Genomic DNA, 17,426 nt, shown 5'->3' on the forward strand with positions numbered 1-17,426 from the left:
CATCACAGAGTCACATGCAGTAAAGAGGATGTTTAGAGATCGGACATATATTTTGCTTAGTCTGGTTCTCAGCCAGCCCAACAGGACAAAAACCCAGCTGCTGGCTCACTACCTGGGTGACCTCCCACGTAGTTTGGATGCCTTTGGAGTTCCTATTTTATAGAATTAACTGTTACTACTTCCTTTTAAGTTTCAAAAGCCCCTTATCATCCGTTCCAATAAAGGAGACCAAAATGATACAGCTTAGCAAGAATCATTTAATCCATTTCAGTTCTCCAAGAGATTCTGGGCCCACATCAATAATCTAAAGACACCAACTTCAGCCCTATTTTTAAAAATACCTCCAGTGAAGGAGTTTTCCTCAGTAATTAAAAAAAATTTTTTTTTAATATATTGATTTATTTATTTTTGGCTGCGTTGTGTCTTCGTTGCTGCATGGGCTTTCTCTAGTTGCTGCTAGTGGTGGCAACTCTTCGTTGCGGTGCGCAGGCTTCTCACTGCGGTGGCTTCTCTTGTTGCAGAGCAAGGCTCTAGGCGCGTGGGCTTCAGTAGTTGTGGCTCATGGGCTCGGTAGTTGTGGATCACGGGCTCTAGAGAGCAGGCTCAGTAGCTGTGGCACACAGGCTTAGTTGCTCCACAGCATGTGGGATCTTCCTGGACCAGGGCTCGAACCCGTGTCCCCGGCATCGGCAGGTGGACTCTCAACCACTGCGCCACCAGGGAAGCCCTGTACAATTTTACTTATAATATTTTTCAGAGGAAAAAATAATTAAGTGGAGATTTTTTTTAGGTGGGCCTGGGATTTCCTAATTCTAACTGGAAAATGGTGAAATGAGGTTTTATAGCATCTTTCTTCAGAGATGCTCTAAGAACAGCCATCTTGTTTGTCTTTATGAGAAAACTATGAATTAAAGAAGATGCATGTTTCATTTTTTCAAACAGCTTTATTGAGATATAATTGATATACAAGAAAATTGGACAAATAGATACAAATTTATGAGTTTGGAGATATGCATACATATGCAAATATGAATTTGGAATTGCCTAGTGGAGATCACTTTTTCCATAGGTAAACAAAGTGATGAAAAACTTTTAAGAAGCTTTGCCATCTTTTAATCAATCACCAAAGTGCAAAGAATAAAATAAAGTGAATGTTATGAGCCCAAATTAAGAGAAAAGTTAGTGACTAGGAGTCCCCCCTTTTAATTTCTTTTGATTTAAACGAAGTGTCCATTGTATGGAAGTAAACAAGAGGTATGATACAAATTTAATTGCACATTGTGCCTAGTATATAACATGGGAAGCAGAAAGTTTATTTACCAAAGTAATATGACATTGAGTCATTAAAACCACAAGCTACTTTATTTATCAATGATGTCAGTATTCAAAGTTGTCCAGTTAAAAATCTATTTTCTCTTGAAAAAGAAATACACTGAAAGGAAATGCAAGGAGCTTAAGAGTGATATCATGATTCCCAACAGCAAGAATAAAGTCTGCAGCAGTGATTGTGAGAAAGTGAGTCACAGGGAAATGCGGGTAGCTTAAAAGACCCAGTTACGAGGGCCAGAAAAGAGAATATCTGAGTAGAGTCATCATAGGGGTGAAAATGGAGAAATGTGAGTAAACCAGTGTGGAATGAATGTGTGCATGTGGAAAATACATCTGCAGAGGCACTAGACAGCAGGTCCCAGATCTAAATTCAAGTACCTGATAAAAAAAAAGTAAGACTTTAAATCAAAACTTAATACCACAAGCCTAGTCGTGTAACATCTAGACGTTCCCTTATTTGTCCATCACCTTTGCTTTCTCTGTAAGCCTATTGAGCAGAAGGTCAGTAAGTACAAAAGTACTCTTTCCTCACTTGGTTTAAATTTTATAGCAAATCAGAAGAGGGTGTAGGTATAGCTGAGATTACAGGGGGAAGAGCTTATTGAAGCAGGGTTGACAGTAGGTCTTGTCATTCTGCTCTCTGAAGATTCCCTTCGACAGCTGCGTCAGGCAGAAAGCACATACAAAGTGCTCAGGGTGGAACTTGTAGCCCATGGCACTGATGCAGCGACCAGCGATGGGCTGCCCACACCCGTGGCAAAGGGTTCCTCGGCGGTGATGGTAGTGGAGTTCACAGAAGGGACGTCCATCCAGTTCAAAGAAGGAGCCAGTGGAAAAACTGCTAAAGCAGTCCTGGTGGGGTGGTGGAGAGAAGAAAAAGAAAAGGGAGGCAGACGTCAAGCAGTAAAAGCATCAGCAAAACTTCAGCCTTGAAATCCCTGCCAGTTTCCTGCCAGTGCAGGAATTCACTTGGGTTCTTGACAAATAGAGGCTAGAATATTGCCCATCTGCAAGACAGACAAGCAAATGCCCACAATGGAGGCTGTGTTTTGTGTTCCTTTTAAGAAGGCCCCTGTCAAGTTCTCATCCCGAGCTGTGAACCCTCTTACCAGCTGCCTCTCAGAAAGGAGAACCCTGACTTTCCCTAAATCCAAGAGATAAGTGAGTATACAGACCCCACAGACAAAGCACTCTGGGTGCCAGACAGTGTCCATGGCTGAAAGGTAGTTTTCCAGCACTGGGCGGTTGCAGCCACCACACTTGGGTGAGAACATGGCTAAGAAATCCTTCCGGCAATACGGCTTCTTGTCCTTCTCATGAAAGCCTGGAGAGAGAAAAATCAAGGGTTTACTACTGCACTGTGAGACCTTAAACCAAGTTAGAGACTGAGAAGAGGCCAATAATTTAAACTCTCCCAAACTCAGGGTCTTCATATTCAAAATGGTGCTAATGGATACCTACCGCAAAGGGCTCTTAGAAGAAATATATGAGATAATGCAGGTAAAGTGTTTCCGTATTGTGCCTGGTTCATACTAAGCATTCAATAAGCATTAAGGTCTATTCCTCCTCAGTGCCTTTGTACTGAGTATTCCCTCAGCCTGTACAGTTCTGCCCCAGGCCTTGATATGGCTAGCTTCACCTTGTGTTTCAGAAATCAGCTCAAATATCATCTTATCAGAGAGGCATCTCTTTAGCCTGTATCTACACTTCATCTTTTTTATTGTCTTTATAACATTTTCCATTATATGAAATGTCGTGGTCTGTCGTACATCAATGGAACATTTGCTCTGAAAGAAACTAGATATTGTTGCTCTGGTCACATTATATCCCTAGTGCCTAATACTTAAAAATAAAGTACTATTAAGTAATAATTTCCAAATCTATGCAAGATCTAAATATAGTAATTAAAACCCTACAAATACTTGAATTAAATATGGATAGGTTTCTCTTTAATCGAGGAATGAGAAAATTGTAATAAAAACGGCTCACATTTAAAAAGCAAGTTAGAGACTAATAAATTTAGCTACATTAAAAATACATATGAATGACTTATGCATGACGAAAAGATATCATAAGCAAAGACAAAGGACAAACTGAGGAAAATATCTGCTAATTATATCTCAGAAAAATATAGTTAATACAAGAGTTCCTAACTGGATGCATGATTTAAGGTATTGTTTTATAAAATTTTTAAAAATATAAAATAAAATAGAAAAAAAAATCCCTAAAAATTAAATTAAGTTTAAGCAAATTAACTTAACTGTATATCAAATTGATGATATGACTAAAGAAAGGCAATGATTCATTCACGTGGCTTTAAAACACAGTATTTTGACTGTATAGTCATACTGGATCTATCCTAAAGACAAAAAGAGCTACAAAGAAATTTTAAGCTTTTTTCAATAATCTTGTTTTTGCAACATTTATATTGATTTCTTTAAAATAATATGCGTAGATTTATAAGAAAGCAAATAATCAGTTATAGTAATTTGGTAATACCCTTGCTAGGCAAGGCTTTCAGTGTGAAAAAAGATACAAGCATAATATAAAACAATTTTAGTAAAGGAAAAAAACCTGTAATCTTATATTAGAAAGATCAGTATAGAGATAGTCTCATCCACCAGAGGGCAGACAGCAGAAGCAAGAAGAACTACAATCCTAGAGCCTGTGGAACAAAAACCACATTCACAGAAAAATAGACAAGATGAAAAGGCAGAGGGCTATGTACCAGATGAAGGAACAAGATAAAACCCCAGAAAAACAACTAAATGAAATGGAGATAGGCAATCTTCCAGAAAAAGAATTCAGAAAATGATAGTGAAGATGATCCAGGACCTCAGAAAAAGAATGGAGGCAAAGATCGAGAAGACGAAAGAAATGTTTAACAAAGATCTAGAAGAATTAAAGAACAAACAAACAGAGATGAACAATACGATAACTGAAATGAAAAATACACTAGAAGGAATCAATAGCAGAATAACTGAGGCAGAAGAACGGATAAGTGACCTGGAAAACAGAATGGTGGAATTCACTGCTGTGGAACAGAATAAAGAAAAAAGAATGAAAAGAAATGAAGACAGCCTAAGAGACCTCTGGGACAACATTAAACGCAACAACATTCGCATTATAGGGGTCCCAGAAGGAGAAGAGAGAAAGGACCCGAGAAAATATTTGAAGACATTATAGTCGAAAACTTCCCTAATATGGGAAAGGAAATAGCCACCCAAGTCCAGGAAGAACAGCGAGTCCCGTATAGGATAAACCCGAGGAGAAACATGCCAAGACACATAGTAATCAAATTGGCAAAAATTAAAGACAAAGAAAAATTATTGAAAGCAGCAAGGAAAAAAAGGACAAATAACATACAAGGGAACTCCCATAAGGTTAACAGCTGACTTCTCAGCAGAAACTCTACAAGCCAGAAGGGAGTGGCATGATATACTTAAAGTGATGAAAGGGAAGAACCTACAACCAAGATTACTCTACCCGGCAAGGATCTCATTCAGATTCGATGGAGAAATCAAAAGCTTTACAGACAAGCAAAAGCTAAGAGAATTCAGCAGCACCAAACCAGCTCTACAACAAATACTAAAGGAACTTCGCTAAGTGGGAAACACAAGAGAAGAAAAGGACATACAAAAACAAAACCCAAACAATTAAGAAAATGGTAATAGGAACATACATATCGATAATTACCTTAAACATGAATGGATTAAATGCTCCAACCAAAAGATACAGGCTTGCTGAATGGATACAAAAACAAGACCCATATATATGCTGTCTACAAGAGACCCACTTCAGACCTAGGGACACATACAGACTGAAAGTGAGGGGATGGAAAAAGATATTCCATGCAAATGGAAATCAAAAGAAAGCTGACGTAGCAATACTAATATAAGATAAATAGACTTTAAAATAAAGAATGTTACAAGAGACAAGGACACTACATATTGATCAGCGGATCAATCCAAGTAGAAGATATATCAGTTATAAATATATATGCACCCAACATAGGAGCACCTCAATACATAAGGCAACTGCTAACAGCTATAAAAGAGGAAATCGACAGTTAACACAATAATAGTGGGGGACTTTAACACCTCACTTACACCAATGGACAGACCATCCAGACAGAAACAAAAGCTTTAAATGACACAACAGACCAGACAGATTTAATTGATATTTATAGGACATTCCATCCAAAAACAGCAGGTTACACTTTCTTCTCAAGTGCGCACAGAACATTCTCCAGGATAGATCACATCTCGGGTCACAAATCAAGCCTCAGTAAATTTAAGAAAATTGAAATCATATCAAGCATCTTTTCTGACCACAATGCTATGAGATTAGAAATCAACTATAGGGAAAAAAACGTAAAAAACACAAACACATGGAGGCTAAACAATACGTTACTAAATAACCAAGAGATCACTGAAGAAATCAAAGAGGAAATCAAAAAATACCTAGAGACAAATGACAATGAAAACATGACGATCCAAAACCTATGGGATGCAGCAAAAGCAGTTCTAAGAGGGAAGTTTATAGCTATACAAGCCTACCTCAAGAAACAAGAAAAATGTCAAATGAACAATCTAATGTTACATCTAAAGGAACTAGAGAAAGAAGAACAAACAAAACCCAAAGTTAGCAGAAGGAAAGAAATCATAAAGATCAGAGCAGAAATAAATGAAATAGAAACAAAGAAAACAATAGCAAAGATCAATGAAACTAAAAGCTGGTTCTTTGAGAAGATAAACTTGATAAACCATTAGCCAGACTCATCAAGAAAAAGAGGGAGAGGACTCAAATCAATAAAATTAGAAATGAAAAAGGAGAAATTACAACAGACAACGCAGAAATACAAAGCACCTAAGAGACTACTAAAAGCAACTCCATGCCAATAAAGTGTACAACCTGGAAGAAATGGACAAATTCTTAGAAAGGTATAATCTTCCAAGACTGTACCAGGAAGAAATAGAAAATATGAACACACTAATAACAAGTAATGAAATTGAAACTGGGATTAAAAATCTTCCAACAAACAAAAGTCCAGGACCAGATGGCTTCACAGGTGAATTCTATCAAACATTTAGAGAAGAGCTAACACTCATCCTTCTCAAACTCTTCCAAAAAATTGCAGAGGAAGGAACACTCCAAAACTCATTCTACGAGGCCACCATCACCCTGATACCAAAACCAGACAAAGATACTACAAAAAAAGAAAATTACAGACCAATATCACTGATGAATATAGATGCAAAAATCCTCAACAAAATACTAGCAAACAGAATCCAACAACACATTAAAAGGATCATCTACCACGATCAAGTGGGATTTATCCCAGGGATGCAAGGATTCTTCAATATATGCAAATCAATCAATGTGATACACCATATTAACAAATCGAAGAATAAAAACCATATGATCATCTCAATAGATGTAAAAAAAGCTTTTGACAGAATTCAACACCCGTTTATGATAAAAACTCTCCAGCAAGTGGGCATAGAGGGAACCTGCTTCAACATAATAAAGGCCATATACGACAAACCCATAGCAAACATCATTCTCAATGGTGAAAAACTGAAAGCATTTCCACTAAGATCGGGCATAAGACAAGGATGTCCATTCTAGCCACTCTTATTCAACATAGTTTTGGAAGTCCTAGCCACGGCAAACAGAGAAGAAAAAGCAATAAGAGGAATACAAATTGGAAAAGAAGAAGTAAAACTGTCACTGCTTGCCGATGACATAATACAACACATAGAGAATTCTAAAGATGCCACCAGAAAACTACTAGAACTAATCAATGAATTTGGTAAGGTTGCAGGATACAAAATTAATGCACAGAAGTCTCTGGCATTCCTACACACCAACAACGAAAAATCAGAAAGAGAAATTAAGGAAACACTCCCATTTACCACTGCAACAAAACGAATAAAATACCTAGGAATAAACCTGTCTAAGGAGGCAGAAGACTTGTACTCAGAAAACTATAAAACATTGATGAAAGCAATCAAAGATGACACAAATAGATGGAGAAATACATCATGCTCTTGGATTGGAAGAATTAATATTGTGAAAATGGCTATACTACCCAAAGCAATCTACAGATTCAATGCAATCCCTATCAAACTACCAATGGCATTCTTCACAGAATTAGAACAAAAAATTTTACAGTTTGTATGGAAACACAAAAGACCCCAAATAGCCAAAGCAATCTTGAGAAAGAAAAACGGAGTTGGAGGAATCAGCCTCCCCGACTTCAAACTATACCACAAAGCTACAGTAAACAAGACAGAATGGTACTGGCACAAAAACAGAAATATAGATCAATGGTACAGGATAGAATGCCCAGTGATAAACCCACACACGTATGGGCACCTAATTTATGACAAAGGAGGCAAGAACATAAAATTGAGAAAAGACAGACTCTTCAATAGGTGGTGCTGGGAAAACTGGACAGCTACATGTAAAAGAATGAATTTAGAACACTACCTAGCACCATACACAAAAGTAAACTCCAAATGGATTGAAGACTTAAATGTAAGACCAGACACTATAAAACTCTTAGAGGAAAACATAGGAAAAACACTCTTTGACATAAACCACAGCAAGATCTTTTATGACCCACCTCCTAGAGTAACGGAAATAAAACCAAAAATAAACAAATGGGACTTATTTAAACTTAAAAGCTTTTGCACAGCAAAGGAAACCATAAACAAGACAAAAACACAACCCTCAGAATGGGAGAAAATATTTGCAAATGAAACAACAGACAAAGGATTAATCTCTAAAATATACAAACACCTCATGAAGCTCAATATCAAAAAAAACAAACAATGCAGTTAAAAAGTGGGTGGAAGATCTAAATAGACATTTCACCAAGGAAGACATACATATGGACAAGAGGCACATGAAAAGATGCTCAACATCACTAATTATTAGAGAAATGCAAATCAAAACTACAATGAGATATCACCTCACACCATTCAGAATGGCCATTATCAAAAGATCTAGAAACAATAAATGCTGGAAAGGGTGTGGTAAAAAGGGAACCCTCTTGCACTGTTGGTGGGAATGTAAATTGATACAACCACTATGGAAAACAGTATGGAGGTTCCTTAAAAAACTAAAAATAGAAATACCATATGACCCAGCAATCCCACTACTGGGCATATACCCTGAGAAAACCATAATTCAAAAAGACACACGCACCCCAATGTTCATTGCAGCTATTTACAATAGCCAGGCCATGGAACCAACCTAAATGCCCATCAACAGATGAATGGATAAAGAAGACATGGCACATATACACAATGGAATATTACTCAGCCATAAAAAGAAACGAAATTGAGCTATTTGTAGTGAGGTGGATGGACCTAGAGTCTGTCATACAGAGTGAAGTAAGTCAGAAAGGGAAAAACAAATACTGTATCCTAACACATATATATGGAATCTAAAAAAAAAAATGGTACTGATGAACCTAGTTGCAGGGCAGAAATAAAGAGGTAGACATAGAGAATGGACTTGAGGACATGGGGTGGGAGGGCGAAGCTGGGGCGATGTGAGAGTAGCATCGACGTGTATACACTACTGAATGTAAAACAGTTGGCTGGTGGGAAGCGGCAGCATAGCACAGGGAGATCAGCCCGGTGCTTTGCAATGACCTAGAGGGGTGGGATAGGGAGGATGGGAGGGAGGCTCAAGAGGGAGGGGACGTGGGGACATGTGTATGCATATGGCTGATTTGCTTTGTTGTGCAACAGACACTAACAGTATTATGAAGCAATTATACTCCAATAAAGATTAAGAAAAAAAAAGATTTCTTTTAAATATATAAATATCTCAATCCTGGAAATTAATCCGTACAAATAATTCAAGAGAAGATTCTACGTTTAAAGATAGTCATTACAGGACTTCCCTAGTGGTGTAGTAGTTAAGAATCCACCTGCCAATGCAGGGGACATGGGTTTGGGCCCTGGTCCAGGAAGATCCCACATGCCACGGAGCAACTAAGCCCGTGCGCCACAACTACTGAGCCTGCACTCTAGTGCCCGTGAGCCACAACTACTGAGCTGTGTGCTACATCTACTGAAGCCCGTGTGCCTAAAGTCCATGCTCTGCAACAAGAGAAGCCACCGCAACGAGAAGCCAAGCGCACCACAACAGTAGAGTTGTGGTAGCCACAAGAGTAGCCCCTGCTCGCCGCAAGTAGAGAAAGCCCGTGTGCAGCAACGAAGAACCAACGCAGCCACAAATAAATAAATTAATTAATTAATTAAAAAAAATAGATAGTCATTACAACACTACTAAGACACCAGAAGTAATCTAACTATACTATTACAAGCACATTGATTGCAGTTGTTTTCAGTATTTGGAACTATAATGCTTCAATGAACATCTTCAGGCATATAATCCATTATAATTTGTTTACATAATTATAATATAAGCCCTAATGGAATAACTGATATTATTTAAATTATTATTATAAAATTATGAAACAACATGGAGAAATGCTTAAGTTAAAAAAAAAGGAATTTCAGATACACTATAACTTTTGTATTCATAAATATTAATAAATGTAGAAAAATATTGGTAGGGCAAATTTTTTGTTGCATTAGGTTAAGAAGGTAATAGATTATAAATGAAATTTTATGCAAAGCCTTCTTATTGTCTCTACATTAAGAAAAAGAAAAATATAATAAACTAATGCATCCTCAAGCACTTATTCAAGTGATATATTCCCTCTGCTTCAAAAATCACTTCCCAAGATACCCGGATGGTTTGGCTCTTCACTTAACTCAGGAGTCTGCTTAAGAGAACAACTGATCAGATCACCCTATTTCAAACAGAACCCTGTCACTCTCCCCACAACCTCTCCCGACACATAGAGCAAGTTAGTTAATTAGTTAGTTAGTTGGCTAGTTTGATTATTGTCTGTCTTTCTCACTAGCATACATGCACCATGAAGGCAGGAACTTTGTTTTTTGTCTCCCTAGTACCTAGAATAGTAACTGACACACACATAGTAGCTGCTCAATAAATATTTAATGAATGAGAAGACATGTGAACAATATTACAATAGCAAAATTGAGACCATCAGCTTCAGAAGAGGGTTGCCCCACTTCAAGATTAACTAGAACATGTATAAACAGGTGAACTTTTCTGGAAGAAACTCTCTTTAGCATTTACAAGGAGAGTCTACCTAAAATGAAGAGGACTATTAGCAATCCCATTTGTGCAGGGAAGTACTTTGTACTGGTTCCAACTGAGGGCTCTCCCTACAGTATTAAATCAAAATTAGATTCTTCACAGCATTCCTCCCATTTTACAAGTGAGAAAAGGGAAGCTCAAAGAAATTACGTATAACCAATGTCAGTGGAAGAGCTGAAATTCAAATCTAGGCCTAACTTCAAAGCCTAACTTGGAATGTCACACCCCTAGCTTAAATGCATTCTGACCTTGACCTCTCTGTGGGAACTGAGAGTATTAGCTGAGCCCAAATATCATAACCCAATAACTTTGTAAATATGAGAGCTCTCTAACTGTGCCCCACCAAAATAGCGTGTAAGCAAAACATGCACTGTGGATTCGAAAGCAGCCCATCCAAGAAACATTATTTCTAGAAATACGCTTTGACAGTAGCAGCCAGACCCAAAACAGGCAATAGGCGTAGCCAGGGTTGGGACCCAAATCATGTAGCTGCAGTGGTCTGTCATCTGCGGTCACTTCTTGATATGCCTTACCTTGTTCAACTATGCTTTCTTTGAAAAGCAGACAATTTAATAGACTTCTGAGGTCTCTATATCTAAGAATGTAAACTAATAATTTTATAAGCTGTCCTGTATTCTTTTCTACCCCTGACACACAGAAGAGCTCACTTCGCTTTTTCGCTTTATCGAAGAATGTCTAGAGTCTGATCAAATACAAAACTGAAAGCAGGCATGGGGGCTCCCTGGTGGCACAGTGGATAAGAATCTGCCTGCCAGGGCAGGGGACGCAGGTTCAATCCCTGGTCCAGGAAGATCCCACATGCCACAGAGCAACTAAGCCCCTGTGCCACAACTATGGAGCCTGCACTCTAGAGCCCATGAGCCACAACTACGGAGGCCGTGTGCCACAACTACTGAAGCCCGCATGCCTAGAGCCCGTGTTCCACAGCAAGAGTAGCCCCCGCTCACCGCAACTAGAGAAAGCCCGCGCGCAGTAATGAAGACCCAACGCAGCCATACGTACATACATAAATAAGTAAATAAATAAATAAACTGAAAGCAGGCAGTCCTGCTATTTAAGAAAAACAAACAAACAACACCCACAACCATCTTTCTTGCTTTTGTGTGGCACACAAACTATAACGTGCATCCATCACCTGGAGAGTCAATATGCTGACTGCTGGGCCCCATCCCACCCAGAGTTTCTGATTCAGTAGGTTTGGGATGGGGCTCAAAAATTCGCATTCCTGACAAGTCCCCAAGGTGATGCTGATGCTTCATAAAGCAAATGGCGTAAAACTGTGCTTGCCTATAAGTAGGCGTTACTTGAGAAAATTATAAGACATTCCGATTGACCTAGGAATGACCCTCATCTAGGCATTTACAGGGTATCTGGTCTCAAGAATGAGACAGCAGAGAAGTAACAGCCTACGTTTCAACTCAGGTGAGTCTCAGGAGACGAATCAAAAGCAACCAGCCAAACTTGCTGTGATACCCCTGCATTTAGTAATCCAATAAACTGAGGACGTTTCAGCACTAACTTTCCTGGAGGCTCTCTCTGGGGCCAATTACCTCTGGAGGACGGTTGAGAAACACTAACAATTAAAAGTGCCTTAGAGAGAAGAAGGGTGTTTATACTCTGGTGAGGCTCTTAGCCACAGGGGAAATTAGGGAGCACCTGCATGGCCTGGATAATGAACAACGAAAAGGAAAGACAACGGCACTGAGGACGCTAAGGCCCAATGTGCTTAGAAACTTGAACCTTAAAGAGGAATTCTCTGAACTGAAACAAAAATGCAGACGAATTTAATTTCCCAGGAGGCTCAGCAGTTAAGCTGTCATTACAGAAACTTTGGGTGTGACTATGTGACTTGGGGCAAGGCAGGATGCCTTGGACTCATTAATGGACTAACCATATGGCAGGAGACCCATTTGCAGAAAACAAAGGATGAAAACAAAAATACAACCCAAGAGGAGCTTCTGATTAGTAAACGGCCCTTTTTGTCACTTGTCTCAATAAGTACGTTTTAAGTGTGGCTTCATATTGTCATGTAAAGTCATAAAGGACCAAATCAGCCTTGTCTGGTTAGAAGGGGTCCCAGTCAAAAACAGTAAGAACTAGCTACCTTCATGGCACTTTCTGATCATCTATGAACAGGGTAGTTTTCTTTTGTATCTAACTTACGTCTCTTCTCGAAATACGTCTGCATCCTGTTATTCTGCTCTCAGGCAACTTCCACATCATAACCATCTGTGCGCAGCATTCACTTGCTGGCTGTTCTACTCGACAAACCCTCAGACTCTAAGGCCACCAGTGCAATATAAACTGGCCATGACTTAGCTTAAATCTCGGTGAAAAATGCTGCTTAACCAAAGTGCGATCTACAAATGAAAGACCTAATGATTTGTGAAAAGCATTGAACAAGCTTCAGTGAGCAAGCACATTACTACAAAGCGCTCTGACAATGGATTTTATCAGTATAAAGTGTACCGTGTCGGTGCCAAGAAAGTAAAGAGACAACAACAGCAGAAGAGGGATTGAGTCTCTGTCAAGGGGCAGTTATGATGGTGCAGAACAAAACATGGAACTTGCTGAAATGAGACCTGAATTTAAATTCTAATTCTTTGATTTTCGAGTTGCATGACTTTAAAAAAATCACTTTACCTCCCTGATGCTCAGTGTTTCCATCTATAACTTGGTAAAATGTGGGATAAAATTATTCTCTCAAAGTTGTGGTGGGGATGAAATGAATAATAGTTAGGAATATACAAAATAACCTGCCTGATATTTAGGACCCGACCTCCAGGAGAATGGCACAACACACAGGTTTATCTTCACGCCTTCTTGAAACATCACCACAATAGTTAAAGAATTATTTAAAACAGAAAGGCTCATAGGAAAAAAGAGAAAAGGAAAGGACATGCCACAGATGAGATATCAATAAAACTCTCCAAAATTTAAAGTAGGTATTAGAGTGGCATGTAGCTTGGCAGAAAGAAAAAACAAGCTGAAACCTAAATCTCTGAAGGGGGAGGTGCCAGTAAAACTCAAGCCATCCTGAGCTCCAAAACATCAAAGGGGCTCAGGAACTGAATGCATGAAATAGTCTTCAAGGCTGAAAACAGGATTGGTTGAAAGTCTGAAGAGCTGTCAGAAAATCAGATCTCTCATCTTACCATAAGATGCAGTGATTATTTCTATAAATTTCAAACCAGAGGGTCTCATTGATCAGGGATACTGGACATCATAAGAAAAGAAGTCAAGCTTTTTACTAAAAATTGAGAATTAAATAAAAGTTGGCATGCCGAATGGTGAAAACCCCATCCCCCAACCTCTTTCACTAACTTTTGTAATGTCAGCAAAGGAGAATATCTCTTTGGTGAAATCTATTCAAGATGAAAGACCTAAAATATTACTAGCCAGGGGCCCCGCAGCACAATGGCCAGAGCACCCTACCTGAGTGCCATACAGTTGAGTCCACCAGCCAACACGTTCTGCCTCACCCACAGAGCTTCCAGTTAGCATTTTAGTGTCTCACTCATTCTTAAATAAAAAATGGGCAACCAAAGGTCAGCAGCATTTGGCAAAGACCACTGTAACAAGATATTAGGCATCAAGATGTAATAGACGTCAAAGTTCGAAGTGGGCTGCAAGACATCCCTCAAAGTAGATAGCCAAGGACTATTTGCACAAATCACTCACACCTAGGATATAAAACAGGTAAACAGAAGGGGAAATTGAGAGAGGGATTTCTTTGGAGAAAACTGTGCTATGTGTGCTCCACCACCACCACCAAGAAGCATGCGGTATGGTTCCGGCTAACCTCAAGTCAAGAGAGGGAACTCCGTGGGATCACTCAGAGAGCTGGGTATGTGTCCCCTGCCATTAGCGGGATACAGTCGATGGTACTTGACTCATCCCAGGTGAGCATCTGGCTGAAGGGGCCTATGGCAGCTGAACAGAGCGATGTGCCTGAAATTAACTGCAGTCCCCACCGACTGCAAGAGAAATATGCAAGTTTCCCATGGTCCATGTTTGAAACTGTGAGTGAGAGAGCTAATCTGGAACCATTATAATCATTTCTAAGTGATCACCTCGAGGGAACAATGAAAATTCTGCAGAAAAGAGTCTCTGTGGAATGGATCCTCAAAGATCCATGTACTAAGGGGAGAACGGCCAGCCAAGACATGTAAAGGGCCACCAACAGTTTGTAATTGGATCCGGACTGAATCCACAAAAACATCCAAGTCAAAAAAGAAAGTCAGAGTTAAATGTCTGCCAGGCCTGGAGAGCACAAAGCAAATTAGACAAGTTAGAATTTTCCTGCCCTCCAGTCTCGCCTCTTCCACCCCTGTTTCAACCCTGGAGGGGTCAGCTATCAAGATTAGCAATGGGTAAGAGAGTGGAAGCAAGAAAGGACCAATGAAAGGCCACAACCCCCTTCCCTGGCCTCCTGCAGCTGAAAGGCCCCACCAGGGGAGAGAGTAGCTGTCACTTTAAAGTTGGAATGCTTTAGCTCTTACACAGACTGAATTACCTAAGGACTTAGATTTGTGTTTTGTGTCTTAAATTGATTTTCTATTTAGAAGAGTTTATTAAGAACAATAAAAAAAGACATGGGACTGCCCAAATCTTTATTTAGAAGAAAACTTTTCCCAGTGAGTTAATTCTAAAAGGACAGGAACAGAAAAAATAAAGAAGCTTTCTGATTCCATGCATGAATCATATTTGTTCAAAAGAAACATGAAAAGAAGTCAGAAAAAAATCAAGAAAATTCAGAAAACAGAAGGAAAAAAAAGCTTGCAAAAGGGGAAAAACAGGTCACATAGAAAGGATCAGGAACAAGAATAAAATTTTAAGAAAAAACTTCTCAACCGTGGAAGCTGGAAGACAGTGAAGCAATGTCTTCAGAATGATGAAGGGCAATAGTTTCCACCTAGAATTCTATGTCAGGGCAACTTAAGGTAGACAAAATATTCTCAGATATTCAAGGTTTCAAAACTTTTACCTCCTATTCATTCTTTCTCAGAAGCTACTGGAGGTGTGCTCCACCAAAATAAAGGCAATAACATGTATTGAAAGATAGAGGGAAATAGTAAAAATAATTCCCAAGATAGCGGCCCAGAATAACGGCTTCTCAACAGGCCTGAGGAGAAACCGTTTTAGGCAGGAGCAGAAGGGTCAAAGCCTCCTGGACAGCTGTCTCCAAGAAGAGACATCTTCATGGAACTGACATATTACCAGATGTGGCTGGCCCTTTTGAGAAGGGTTTCACAGCTCTGTCAGATAAATTAGTGATAAGTACAATGAAAATTAAGCTAATGAAAAAGGGATCCAAATATTAACTTCAGGAAAAAAACAAATGTATATGAAAAGGACACCATGATAATGATAACATCATCATTACCAGCCTCCACGTGCCAGGCATTGTTGTAAACGCTATACTGATACTGTCTCTTAAAATCTTCATAATGACCCTAGAAGGTAAGCATTATTATTAGGCCCATTTTACTCATGAGGAAAGTGAGGTACAAAGAGGTTAAATGACTTGAACAACATCACATAGCTGATAAATACCACAGCCCAGATTTGAACCAGACAGTCTAACCCCAAAATCCATGCTCTACTATATCAGTTTGTTATGTGGCTCAGCTGTGAGCAATATTTATGTGACTGTCAACGTCTACACACTGAATACTGATCTGACCTATAATTATGACCTAATTATAACTAAGAGAATGGGGGAGGAATTATGTTGGGGGTAGGTGGGGTAGTAATAAAATTTCTATATCCTCATCTCTCCTGGTAGAAAGTTAATACATAACGGTTAAAACTGGGGGGAAAAAAATCAGTATATAGTAATATATTATTTAAAACATACAAATAAATAATAGAAGAAGCTAAAAAATTTACAGAGGAGAACTGGATTTGGCAGTGGAAAAAGGAAAAGCAAGGGACTGTTCTTTTTAATATTACTCTTGAAGTAACATTTGCATTTTTAAACTATGCGTTTGTATTTCTTTGATTAAAAAAGTCAATTTAAACAAAATTCATCAATGTTGGAAAAAGGTAGGGAGGGATGGCATTTGGTACTGAAATGGGCACTTGGATGGTAGAGGCAAGAACCAGGACCGACAAAGCAGATCAGGGAAAAGCTCTGCTGGTCTTCTTGTAACCACCCTGGGTCATACCTTCTTCACCAAACACCTCTCCACAGTGAGCGCAGAAGAAGTGCTCTGGGTGCCAGGTTTGGTTCATGGCCGTCAGCACTTTCTGGAAAAGAAACACACCAGACAGATTAAAATGCTACGGAGCTGTAAAACATGACCCCAGCTCTAAGTGAGGAGTAAAGGCTACATGAAAGCAGGGGGAAGGGCGATTTACTTACATCCAGGATGGGAGCAGCACAGTAAGCACAGCGTGGAGAAAAAAGGTGGTGGTAGTCCTTGGGGCAGTAGGCCAAGCCACTCCGCTCAAAGAAGGGACTGGAGCCAATCTCCTTTTTGCAGTGAGCGCAGACGAAGTGCTCCGGATGCCATGCTTGCCCTAGAGCATGGATCACCTGGAGAACAAAACAAAGCCTGGCAAGCGGGGGGCCCAGTTGGGGGCTCTAGGGTCCACAGGGGGCACGACTCTGGAGGGCGCTCTTCCAACAGTATTCCATGTAAACGACTCCCCCTGGAGTTACACAACACTGAGGCCTAGACCTAGGTTCTACCCATGTGGTCTCTTGTCCGTACTTTATGGATAGTAAAACAGTGCCCAACTTTCCTGAGTGATCACACTGAGAAAAGCCTATAAATGATCATTTCCACTATACTGCCCCAGAGGATGGGAGAAACAAAATGGAGCATAGTAGGGATGGAAAAGAGATAACTAACTAT

The 17,426-nt window shown here is 39.5% G+C and overlaps 1 protein-coding gene across 7 annotated transcripts in view; it reads right to left on the reverse strand.

Annotated features, from left to right (window-relative positions):
- Nucleotides 1-924: 924 nt before the first annotated feature.
- LPXN (leupaxin) overlaps nucleotides 925-17,426 on the reverse strand; it is a 42,453-nt gene continuing 25,951 nt past the window's right edge. For all 7 annotated transcript variants that reach the window (XM_029207528.1, XM_029207525.1, XM_029207527.1 and 4 more), the window contains 4 exons: nucleotides 16,931-17,104; nucleotides 16,734-16,815; nucleotides 2,505-2,653; nucleotides 925-2,181 (listed from right to left, as the gene is read on the reverse strand). In XM_029207528.1, coding sequence (XP_029063361.1) covers nucleotides 1,912-2,181; nucleotides 2,505-2,653; nucleotides 16,734-16,815; nucleotides 16,931-17,104 — 675 coding nt within the window. In that variant the 3' untranslated portion in view covers nucleotides 925-1,911. The remainder of the gene's footprint in view (nucleotides 2,182-2,504; nucleotides 2,654-16,733; nucleotides 16,816-16,930; nucleotides 17,105-17,426) is intronic.

Source organism: Monodon monoceros, unplaced genomic scaffold (assembly GCF_005190385.1).
Source record: "Monodon monoceros isolate NGI ecotype Baffin Bay Population unplaced genomic scaffold, NGI_Narwhal_1 Super_Scaffold_7, whole genome shotgun sequence".
NCBI classification, from domain to species: Eukaryota; Metazoa; Chordata; class Mammalia; order Artiodactyla; family Monodontidae; genus Monodon; species Monodon monoceros.